This window comes from Ceratotherium simum, chromosome 9, assembly GCF_057802395.1.
Source record: "Ceratotherium simum simum isolate JZ-2026a chromosome 9, ASM5780239v1, whole genome shotgun sequence".
NCBI classification, from domain to species: Eukaryota; Metazoa; Chordata; class Mammalia; order Perissodactyla; family Rhinocerotidae; genus Ceratotherium; species Ceratotherium simum.
This window is the reverse complement of record NC_141908.1, coordinates 36,270,816-36,283,973: the sequence shown is the minus strand read 5'-3', so window position 1 is coordinate 36,283,973 and position 13,158 is coordinate 36,270,816. Positions and strand designations below refer to the sequence as shown.

The 13,158-nt window shown below is 35.3% G+C and overlaps 1 protein-coding gene across 1 annotated transcript in view; it reads right to left on the bottom strand.

Moving 5' to 3' along the window:
• KCNJ3 (potassium inwardly rectifying channel subfamily J member 3) overlaps window positions 1-13,158 on the bottom strand; it is a 147,018-nt gene that overhangs the window by 124,139 nt on the left and 9,721 nt on the right. Inside the window, exon 2 of the mRNA XM_004423818.3 lies at window positions 11,568-11,784. Coding sequence (XP_004423875.1) covers window positions 11,568-11,784 — 217 coding nt within the window. The remainder of the gene's footprint in view (window positions 1-11,567; window positions 11,785-13,158) is intronic.

Here is a 13,158-nt window from a genome sequence, read left to right as displayed (position 1 = left end):
ATTTTAGACACATTTTAAAGATAAGCTTACTTTAGCTTGTTAGACTGAATTTTAAAAATATTCAATTACTGAATTAAAAACAATAGATCATCACTGTACTGCATAGGATAGACATAAAAAGCTCAAGACTAAAGTCTGTCCTCAATTTTAGCAAATTGGACTTAAAAATTTATGACACCTGAACTTTTTCATAAAGGATTATTAATAGGCACTACCATTCTATACTTTACAGTCTATAAAATATTAAGATCTTAACTAAATGAAGAGAATAAGCAATATAAGTTTAACAAAGCTTTGCATTTAATGTATAAAAATTTAAATGAAAGATAATGAAGCATATTTGAAAAAAGGCCACTGAGAGAAATGTAGAGCAAAGCAAAACCAGAAAGAAGCAGATAACACATGTTAAAACATTTTTGGAACCGATAATGCTAATCTGAATAAATACACACATACAAAGAGGCTACATCATTTTCTCTCTACATTCTCTAAGTAGCGCTGCCAAATATGGAAGGATTAGAGCCATTTCTGGGGAACTGCTGAATCAGGAGCATGAGTCAGAAAGTAAACCCTCAGTGCAGACAAAGTACTAAAAAAAAAGTGCTGAGAGCTCACACACAGACATACACTCAGTTCATAAGGTCCAAACCTTCTCTGGTCATCAAGACACTGCGCTCTTCCCTTCCCAAATTTATCCCCTCCTGTTATCTGTATCTGGAAGAAAGTTTTCCTTCCAAGGAACCAGATTGTACCTGTATCTAAATGTTGAGGTATATATAGCACAGAGTTGGTACTGTATGCAACTAAAGATGGCTCTGAAAACTAATGGCAGGATATTTTCCACTTCAAATGACAAGAAATATAAAATAAAAATAAAATTAAACAAAATAAAGGGCTTAAATTATATTAAAAATTGATTTAGAGACATACGGAATAATTGCTTGACAGTAATTTAAGGGAGACTAAGATGCTATTTCTCCCAAAGCCTGTAAGATCTAATAATCTCTCTGAAATGGTCTAGACATCACTCTTCTCTGAAGCAGGCAGCGGGAATGGATCACAACTAGAGCTACTCTCAGGCTTATGAGTATATTTTTAGCACAAAAGATTCAGCAAATATACCCCATATATAATCAATGCAATTAAGGATGTGCTCCAAGGATAAGTCACCCTTGGAGAACAAAGAATTGATTGTCCTCCTTCCTCCCCTGCCCCATGACAAGACCTTCTCAATGTTGTGATGGCACTCTGCCACCATCATTAATAAATATTAAAATGCCACAGTTTATAAAATAACTTCATATTATTTCATCTCATTCAACCTGTATTTTTAACAGCAACAATAACAGCAGCACTAATTTCCCACTTTAGTTTCAGTTCTAAAATCTCCTCTAAGTCAGTGGTCTTAGCTCTTTTTCAGACAGCATCTAGTGCATAGAAATAAAAAAGTAATGATTAATCAAAGTGAAGCAATGTCAAATTGGACCTAGAATCCTTATTTGTCAATATAAACTCACTCTCTCTGGATCTCAAATCTTACTCATTATCTTTGCCTATTAAAAGTATATTTCTATTTCTGCATAGATTACATCATGTTCACCACCAATCTATGCAGAAATAGAAGTATAATGATGTACATCTGAAATTTATACAATGTTATAAACCAATGTTACTGCAATAAACAAAAAAATTTTTTTAAAAAGTATATTTCTATTTAATCTCTATAATCTCCACAAAATTTACCCCAGAAAAGAAAATCCTGAAATAGTTTAGCTTTAATGACTAATAGCCAGTGTTAGCCTTAGTGTAAAATTATGAAAATTGTCCTTTTGAACTTTGCAGTAAGCATAATGATATTCCTCTATGAAACAGTAAATAACTGCACACAGTGTTCTGGTCTAATGTGTAGAAATTTCAATGACCAGAATTCTCTTCATCAGTGAGTGGCACGAACATTCTTGTTTGGCATTTATATTACATCTTCACACAGTGTTCCGCAATAGCTATTACATCTTGTTCTTGGTTATGATGATGAATAGTAATGCATTTTAATTCATACTCCTGATTTTCACTGTTTTCTACCCACATTAATTTGCATTTGGCTACATTGATCAGCACAGTCTGAATCAACAGAAAGCTTCATCTCTGAAGACTTCAGAAATTTAAAGAACTATATTCTCTCTCATTTTTACCACATGCCAACGTGGTAGATTAGCTCAAGATATTGTGGTTGAGTAAGTAATTCAATAAATATTAGTGACTTTCCTAGTTGCTGGATTGAGGAGTTCTCAAACTTTAGACTTCATAAGAATTACCTACGTGCTTATTAAAAAAGCAAATTTCCTGGGCCACAAACCCCAGACATTTTAACAGTGTAAGTCTACATCAGGGCACAGAAGTCAGCATTTTAATAAGCATCGCATGGGATTCCAATGCAGGTCATCCTAGGATCTCACCTTGAAAAGCTCTGAAAATGAGTTATTATTAATGTCTAAATTGTGAAGTTCCTTGTCACTGGACTATGCCACATATTAGCCAAAACTGCTTTCCCCAATCACAACTCCCCTATGGCTACATTTAACAATCAGCTAAATTATCCATTGGGTTTGCTGACTTCTTTATTGATATTAGCCATAGGCAAGATTATGACAAATATAGTGTCAACCTTCCTCAACCCTCCTCACTCCCAATTTACCCATACCAACCTCCTGCACAACAAATGAGAAACTTCCACCTAAGATGCTAGGGATTGTATTAATTAAATATTCTATAAAAGATAGCAATGAATATAATAGAGAAAATAACACATGAAAATATTTTTTTTATGTATTTTTGAGACTTCAATGTTGGCCAAGGCTGAGTAAGGAAAATGGTGGAGGAAATTCAATCATGAGCCTGAAAAGACCTAGTCCACTACTAATAAAGCAAACTTCTCAATTAAATTGAAGTAGGCATTTAAGAAGGCTTAACTAACATTCTCGGACTTCTAAGTAGAGCAACCAAACATCTCAGTTTCCTGGTTTCAGCACTGAAAGCCCCATGCCCCAGCAAACCTTTCAAGTGCAGGCCAACCAAAACAGCTGTTCGCCCTACTCCATGCTTCAATATTTAGGCATTAATTTTTTGAAGTCCATGGAAAATTTCTACATGGTCTATTAAAAAAAATAATAATAATCAAGTAGGATTTTTTTAGGAATTGCTCATAAAAAGCTGCCTTAGATTAAAAAAGGATCCATGGCCCCCAAAAGTTTTAGCTTTATTTTGATTCAACAAATTATTGGAAAACGTCTCTAAAAAAGAAAAAATAATCACAATTAAGAAGCAATAAATGTTTAACAAATATATAATCACAGACCTTACTGGGAGGAGGGTACTTTGAAATTTCCAATATACACAGATCTATGTGTGATGGGCTTTTACCTGATAAGGTAGAAAGTCTTCTGAAACACCAGCAATTACTTTAAAAGCTAACAGCAATCTGCTTAGGAGCAGGGGAACCACAGAGGTAAACCAGATGCCCCTGATTTAGGTCCTGGCTATAACAGATACAAGGAGATCACAGACTAATAATTCAGAACCCGCAATGAGGAAAGATGGTTAAAATTTCCAACGGTCAGGAGAGTGTTACCTCATTTACGATAACACTAGGGGGGCTGCTGATCACTATCTTCCAACAAATCACTAAAGAGTAATGATTAATTACAATTAATAAAGCCAAATATTGTAGACTCATTCGTAAAGAAAAATTACAGGCACATTGCAATTATTCACAAATTGAGCTTCTGCTCTGCGATTTATTCATTAGAAAATTTCAAACTGTTTTTCACTAGTAAGAATAAGAGTCAATTGCTTGGTTGTGCTGTTTTTTTTATTTTTCTCAATTTATCTTTTTGTTTCTTTGGGTGTCCTGGCCTCTTCTACGTAGCCTGCGGAACTTCAACAGGAAGGATCTTAGGCCCTTTTTTCCCATTCCTTTTTAATCACAAGTAACAGCTTTGAAACCAGAGGCCTTTTTCATTATTTTCGACAGTCACATAGTTGCCTGAGCCAGATAATTTCATGCAGGACCCAATTACCTCTGGTCTGGCCTATTGTAACAGCCTAATAACTGGTCTGTCTCCGGTCTCAGCCCCCTCAATCCATCCTCCACTTGCAGAGAGATCTTTCAATCATGCAAATCTGATCACAGCATTCTCCTGCTTAAAATCCTTCAAGGGCTTTACTGCTTGCAGAATTAAATCCAAACTGTGCCTCAGGGATAGACTCGTCTCCAGCCAGTTCCCCTCCACCTGTTTTATACTCTGACCACATCATATTATTTGATTTCTCTAACAAAATGAAGTCTCACTTGCTGTCCCTCTCCCCAGAACACCCAGCTCCGCTCACCGTCCTGAGGAGCTCTGCTTCAGTTTCCTGTCTCAGCTCACACTGTGTCCTCTAGGGGGGTCTTCTCAGACTTCCCTAAGAACAAATCCATCAGGGACCACTCTTCTAGGCCCCTACTGTAGGCTGGAATACGTCTATTTGAGCACATATTGCTAACATTCAACTCAGCTCAACTTCTTTTGCCCTCTGGACTGTGGGCTTCCTCCTTAATCATCTTTGTACTATCTTATACCTAATATAACATGGATAATCAACAAGCATTTAGAGATTGATTTCCTATAAGAAACAATCTGACTCAGAAAGCAAGCTTATAAAAAGAGAGCAACTCTATTAAAATCAGTAAAAAATAACAAGAAACAGATCAGAAGTGTTAACTGGGATCTACCACTTTCTCGGATCTATAACATACAAAATAAACAAAGCCCTCAATCAAGCTTGGAAGTTTACAGCTCCTCTGGAGATGTAATAAAGCACATATGAGAGGAATGTGATACAATTATACATGTATATATCCATAAAGAAAATATTTTGATAATAATATACATACTACTAGGGACATGGTTTATCATAATAATGTGCTAATTATCCAAGCAATTTTTGCATGAAAAGAACTGCAAGAAAAATGAGCAATATTAACGGAGGATTCATGAAATAAAATTAGCCAATAGATACATAACCAATAGATACAATAATTTCAACCTCACTAGTAATCCAGAAGAACAAAATAATGTCAAATTGTCAAAAAGAAAACCAATTATAATACCCATTGTTGGCAAGCATATGAGGAAAAGGGCAGCTTCACATACAGTCGTAAATTGGTACCAGCTTTCTAGACAGGAACCCTGAAATACACATTAAAAACCAACAGATCTATATGCCCCTTTACCCAAGAATTCCACCTCTGGGAATTTATATAAAATAGAAAAGTTGGTGGTAAATAAGTTAAAATCATGGACTATAAGAATATTTACCTTATTACAAGGAAATGACTAAAAATCCCAGACTAGGAGATAGGTAAAAGAAATTAAGATAGACACATAGATTAGCATATAATAAAGCCATTAAGACTAATGGTGCAAATTATTACTTGACATGAAAGGCATTAACAATATATTATACAATAAAGCAAGTTATAAAACAGCACAAATATATATATATTGTTATACATGTATAACAATATATCTGAACGCAGACACCTGAAGGTTAATGACGAATACGTTAACAATATGGTAGTTGACTTTAAGAGTAAAGTTTTTATTTTTCATATTCGTATTTTTTTATTTTTTCTATAATGAGCATGTATTTAATAGCCCTTTCACAGTAAAAACAGTTTTTTAAAATGAGTTATTAAAGAAAAACACATGGACTAAAGTGCCCAGGGAAGACTGAATAAATACGGCAGCTCTTATGCTGTGTGGGAGAAGAAAGAAATGCAGACAGAAATGTTATCTTAAGTACTGAAAATGGCATTATCACAGACACGGGAGTCAAGAGAGAGCATCAGTGTATGGACATTACAGTGAGAAGAGCAGCCTAATTTTCTCAGGAAGAAATACGGACATTTTGACATGCCAGTCATTAGGGATTTTTGAGCACAAGTATATCATGAAAGTAGTGTTGTAAGCAAATTTACTGGCCAGTAGTACAAAATCTGCATGCAAGCCACAATCCTAGAGATACTAAATCCATTCCTAAGACAGGTACTGTGATTTAGAAGTACTATTATGTGGGCTTTAAGACGAAGAGTTGAATTGAGAGACATTACTAAGAGAGGAGCAGTCAGGTACCCTGTTCCTTGGAGCATTTACTGATACCTCTACCTGGAATGCTCTTCTCCTAGGTGTTTGCTCTGCTCAAGATACTGAGTTTGGGTTCAAATGTCACCTTCTCGTTGCAGCCTACCTTGACCTCCCTACAGTCCCAATCTCTCTTGTCTTGCTTTATTTTTTTCCATAGCACCATAGCACTTACCACTTTCTAACATTCTAGATGAAGCACTTCTTCACTTTATTGTCTGTTTCCCGCATAAGAACATATGTACCCACAAGGGCAGGAATTTTGTTTTATTAACTAATGTTTCCCCCTTGGGTCTACAATAGTGTTTAGCCTGTAATAGGTGCTCAATAGGTATTTATGGAATGAACGAATTCATTGGATATAAAAGGGGATGGGGAAGGAGAAGTCTGGGATAAAATTGCAGTCATTAATAGAGACAAACTTTCCAAAGAAGGATGTAATTTGAAGGTAAGATGATGACTTGGTATTTGGACAAGTTGACTCTGAATTAAAATAGTGACATTCAAGTGGAAAAATGCCCTAGACATTAATAGCAATACAAGACCATAGCTGGTGAGAGGTTTCATAGCTGGAGATAAACAGAATGGTGGACTTGTGAGTACTCTGTGAATTCATTAACAATAGTAATAGTAAAAGGTGAGTATCTAGATTCTAAAGGAAAGAAGGCAAGGGCAGAGATCCAGGAAACATTTACAGGAGACAGGAGGAGTAAGAAGGGGTAGCGATGCAGGATATAAGGAACAATTGGAAAACATAAATTGGAAGAAACAGAAAAAGAGAGGGAGAATGTGGTGTCTCTGAATCCCAGGAAGAACCTTGAATATAAAGGGATAAATATAAGGGTTTTGTATTTTTTTCATGAGGAAAGACTTGTAAATGTTTGAGAGCAACTAGAGCCAATGGGACTTTAGGTGTTGTGTATGGTAAGTACTGGCGCTTGAGTCACAGGTGGTGTGGAAAACATAATAGCTATAAAGGGGATGGTTTTGGAAAATAAGGACACTTTCCCCACAGACACCAGGAAAGAGAAAGAGAAGATAACTATGAGAAAAGAAGAAAAAGAGTTAAAAAATGTATAAATATTGAAGTGTTACTTCTTTTCGATAGAATAGGTAGAGAGATGATATGCCAAGGAAGGGACAGGACAGCTGGGACTGGGGGCATGGAAAGAGAGAGAAGGTCCCAAGGGGAGAGAGCTGGGGAGTAGAGAAAAGACAATTAAAAAGACTACCAAATAGCAGCAGAGAGCAGATTGAAGCTTGAAAGCATCGAGTCCTAATGAGCCAAGTCTGCAATGCTGTTTGCCTCTAGCAGTGCTCTCTCTCCTGAGGGAAGAAGCAAAGAGAGCAAGAATTAGAGGTAACCTATGCTTAGGAATTTGCTGGATGAGCAAAGAAGCAAAGGTTAGTAATGAAGAGGGAAATCTTGTGTTCCTTGTTGGGAGTGAAAATCCAACTCATTTGAAGCAAGGAGGGCAACAGTCCCTGAGTCTGATCACTGAGGAGTATTTCCAAGGAAGGGGGGAAAGTAATTATTGTGAGTCCTGAGCTGAAAGCTGAAACTTTCAAGGAAATTAGAAAGCTTCCAATTTCTCACACACTCCCACCACCACCACTCCTGCTGAGGCTACAGAAATGAGAAGAAGCAAAAACTAAATGAGATCAGAAGATTCTTATTAGAGGACTGTGGTGGAACCAGCAATTGTGTTTGTGTGTGTGTGTGTGTGTGTGTGTGTTTTGCAGGGGTGGGGATAGGGTGAGTATAACCATTAATACAAAAGTGGTAACTGTCTAAAGTTTCACGTATTTTCAAGACATTAGGGTCACTCATTTTTAAATAAACTACATGCAACCCACTACAAAAACAAGTGTGGCTTTTTTTGTGATATACAGTTTGAGATTACTAAATTATTACTTTCATATAAATACAGGTTTTGCTTTTTTATCAAATCTCAACACTTCCTCTTGGTGCCATAAAATCATCGGTAGTACAGAGATGGTCCCTCCACTTTTCTGACTTCTCCTCGCCCGACTCTCCACATTGTTCACTCTGCTCCGACCACGTCTGCCTTCTTTCAGTGGAATAAGCCAAGCTGGTCCCCAACTCTGAGCCTTGAACCAGGTTTCACCCTGCCTGCCTTGTTCTCCCCACAGATGGCTCCAGGAGTTGCTTCTTGACAGTCAGGTCTCTGCTTAGGTGTCATCTCCTCAAAGAGACCTTCACTAACCATCAACCTAAAGTAGCCTGGGATACACTCTTTATCCCATCACCTTGTTTTGTTTTGGTTTTTATTCCTGACACATTATTATCTGATAATATCTTGCATATATATATATATATATTTTTTTTTTTTTGCAGTCTGCCTCCTCCAGTTAGAATACAACCCCCATGGGGAGAGGGATTCTGCCTATCTTGTTCAAATACTTCCCAGCAGACAGCATTCATTCAATGACTTGCCTAACGAATGAATGAATAATAAAAACTTAGTATTTTAATGCTAAATATGATGGAAAGTTACATCAAGTAAATGTTTATTTCTGCGTACCAAAAAACTTGACAGGAAAAATGGTACTATTGCTGTCTCAATACAATCCAAATCATATCTGTCTTATTCTAAGCAATAAATATTATGAGAAAGTAAAATTTATTGTGAATGGAAGGATAAAGGAGGAAAAATCTTTAAAGGAGAATCTAAATAAATCTCAGTAAAATTTTAAATGATTACACGGACATAAAAAATTTTTACCAGGCTCAGGGAGGTCTGGACATATAGACAGATTTTACAGAGTTTGAACAGTGTGGGATTTAATTAGTTAGGACATATACACAAACAAAATGTCAGATAAATTTTCCACAAAATAAATTCTATAAATTATGAGTAATGTTTTTGCTGTTTGTCTTGCTATATTAGATCTAGAAAACAGGGTTAATTAAGAGGTTAAGAGGAAGCGGACTTTAATCTCTTCTCCATAAAAGGCAATCTCTAAATAAGAAATTCAGTCTCTAGGCAAGTTTTCACATTTTCCATGGAAAGTATACTCTGCCAGTTCATTGTTTAAAAAAAAAAAAAATGGAGGGAGGAGGAAATGTTAAAATAAAATTTACACTCCTAATGAATAATTTAATGTCACAAAACTCCTAATGACCTTATGTAGGACATTATTTACTAACCATAATCCTCTGAAATATGATGAAGTCATATCAGTTAACGTCAAGAACACATAGGTAAATTTAAAAATAAGCTGCTTCAATATTCCCTTAAGATGCCCATGTAGAAGTGAAAAATCAAAAGAATTAATGAAAAAGGAAACCTCAGACAAATCCAAATTGAGAGACATTCTACAAAATACCTGGCCTGTACTTTTCAAGTATCTCAAGCAAAAACACAAAGTAAGGTTGAAGAACTATTCCATCTTGAGACTGAAAAGACAAGTAAACAAACAAAGGGCATAATCCTTAAGTGGATGTTGAACCATGGGGAAAAAAATACCTATGGTGGAAATTACTAGGATAACTGATGAAATTTGAACATAGAATTTGAGCTAAATGGTAACATTGTATCATTGTTAAATTTCCTGATTCTTTTCTTAATTGCACAGTGATTTTGTAGGAGAATGTTTTCATTCTTAAGAAATACAAACCAGGGAAAAACAGGAAATATGGACAGATAGAACAAATTAATGAAAGATTTCGAGGGCTGTCAAGTGAAACAGAAACTTCACTCATGTCAATGATTAGAATAATAATAAGCAATTGGTAAATTATAAGTAGGTATGTCAAAGATAAAACCATATGCTATAAGAAATAAATCAATAAAAATTGCAACATCTGCTCTTTAAGTTCTAACAATATATTATTACTTCAGTAAATGAGATGAATAAAATTGAAATTTAATGTAAAGATTTCTTGACCTAAAAGGCTATGTAAACTGGTTTCATTCTTTCTCAAGATATGATATTTTAGAAATACACTATGGCATCATTTAAATTTTAAGTTAAAAAACTGAATGGAGGATTTAAACCATAAAATAATCCACAGAAATCGAATTTCAGATATAGACTGATGAGTTAAATCTTTACTCACTAGCCTTAAAAACATTAATTTTTAAACTGAAGCACTAATAATAATAAAATAATAGTAATATGACAAGCAGCTTTGAGACGGTTATTACATCATTCTCACTTTAAAGAGAAAGAAAAAAAGCTTAACAAGTATCTTGCCTAAATTTCAAATAGGTGCTATGTGACAGGTGTAGAAAAATTACAGTGGCCTGCCTCCCCCTGCTCCTTGGGCAAAGCTTTATATCAGGGTGAGACATCACTGATTATGTAACATCTCCCACCTGGTATAAAGCTTGAATATATCTATTACTAATACTCTAATACTCTAATCTATTACAAATACTAACCTAATTACTGTTAATGTTACTTTCAATAGTGCTATAGTTTATACATAATAGCTAGTATTTTAAGATTGTTGAAGTGATATTGGTAGAAAAAAGTTTGAGAGTTAAAATATTTCTTGCTTTCTCATTACTTGCAGAAAGAGTAAAATCCAAGATACACACATACACATACATATACGTATATCATTATGTCGATACTATATTATTAGTCTCAGGCACCTAGCAGGTTCCAAACCAACTAAGCAATGCTCAGGCCCCAAATAATATACTCTGATTTATTGTTTCTTTCCTTTGACAACCTTATTCTCCTCAGAGAGTAGCAAATTCTGTGTATTTGGGGCATGCCAATGTTATACTGCAACTTAAGGAATAACACACAGTATGTAGCTACACCAAAGCAAAAAGGGAAGAAAAATCTCTTTTAAAAAAATTTTTGGTCGAACTTCAGCTGGGGAAATCTACTTTGACCCACTTTGAAATTAAAATGCTGCTTTAGCACACACGCGCGCACACACACAGGGAATTTTCCACTGAGGTTGCACATAGCAGCATATCAAAGATTTGTCAATGACATCCCGAATCACTAGCCCCAAGGCAAGAATATGCACACTGAGTTCAGGCTGCTCACTAATTACACTGGATGTATTTTAACCTTTAAAGAAAAAATATGATTATAGGAAATCCAAGTTTCTAATTAAAATAGAACATCATAATAATTTCTAAGGAGTCATCTCAGTTTCCTTTTTTTTCTCTTGCAGTGATTGTTCCTGAATTAACATTACATATGCAATCATCACAACAGTTAATCTTCATTTTCAAAGTAGTATCAATGTAATGTTATAAAGAAATAAGAGGCAAGTTATTACTTTCATTATTGTGGACTGAGACATTTATCCCAATTCATGACAGGTAATGTGTATACAATATAATGTCATTACGGAATAAAGAAACTTGATGGCATATCTATGTTTTTACTTACCAGTTGTTTCCACAATGCCTTCTAGGATGACGACAATCTCGAACTGTTCAGTTTGCATGCTTCGCTGGGATAGGTCATAAAAGGGGCTTTTGGCATCGATCACGTGGCAAATCGTGAGGGGGGAAACAAGAAAAAGTTGATCTGCCCCTGTACTAAAACCTACATCCAGTTCAAGTTGATCAAGGGGGAGGAACTCACCCTCAGGTGTCTGCCGAGACTAGACAAGCACACAGAAAAAGAGAAGAAATCACCACTTATACTGAAATTTTCAAGGCAGCCCAACAGTAATTTACATCATTGCCAACATTCTGCACTATCAATCATCTGCAACAAAATCCAAACAAATCATTATGCAGCTATGTTCTAGCAAATGGGCCGAAATCCCACGTAGCTCATGGGGAACATACATGCATTATTTATAATATGCGACTTACTATAATTATCTTTCCCTGACTGGTGAGCTTTGGAGAAATGCCTGGTCCAACAATGGCTGTTAGCACAAACTGTGGAACTAAGTGTACATGGGCCACTGCTTGACATAAATCACTGCATGATAACTCACTGCATGCCAGATTTTTTTCCTCATAAAGCAAATAAGTAGTCAAGTCTCACGGAGTTTGTTAAAGCTAAAAAAGGTTGATCATGATTTAAGAAGAGATTTGCTGCATTATTACAAAGCAAAGCACAAACATTTATTTTTTCAGGACTTTTAATAAGTAATAAATAGATATAAGTTGGAATAGAAGAGTGAAGATGTTATATTAAATTATGGTTATGTACATAACAGCTCACAGAATAAAAATAAAAGACAGATGCTGTTAGCTAATGGCTTTCAAACTCCCAATAATAAACTGCATTAAAGTTGTTGACTTCTCTATTTATTTTATGAATTTTAAAACTTAGTGAAAAACTGTACTAAACTGAACTTTTTAAATCAAAATGCAAGTTAAAATATCTATATTGAATAACCTTATGGTTTACTAAAACTTTCCTAAGGTAGCAGCATTCAGTAGCAGTATAAATCACTGTAAAACTTTACTCAATAAACTGTTTGCATGCTAAAATCTGAAAGAAAATTAAATATGACTATTACCCATTAGCAAACCATTGAAGTAAACTTATCTTTTGTTTCTATGCATTTGTATTTTATTTTCCATATCTGTTACCTATAAGGATCATGTACAAACAAATATTTAAGTTTAATTTATATGATGAAGCTGGTTAAATAAGGGCTGTGTTAAGGAGTTGCATACCGAAAAATGTATGGGGGGAGGCCCTTGCTGTTGGTCAAATGGGGCTTGGAAGAATCCAGCATATTTTAACAGACTCTTTGCAAAGCTAATTTAATAAACAGAATCTGTAAGACTAGTCTATCCAATGAAGCAGCAGTTTGAAGACAAAATCCTTACTCTTGGGGTTCCAAGAAATACTTGGCTTTTTTGTGGAATAAATGAGTCTGAAAACACTGAGAAACGTGGTTTAGTGAGATGTCCTCAATGGCTCAACAGAACCAAGAGTTTCAAGTTGGTGGTGGATTGCTACAGCAGCAATTGCTACAATGAGCATCAACAGCAGAATTAGTCAGTTAGAG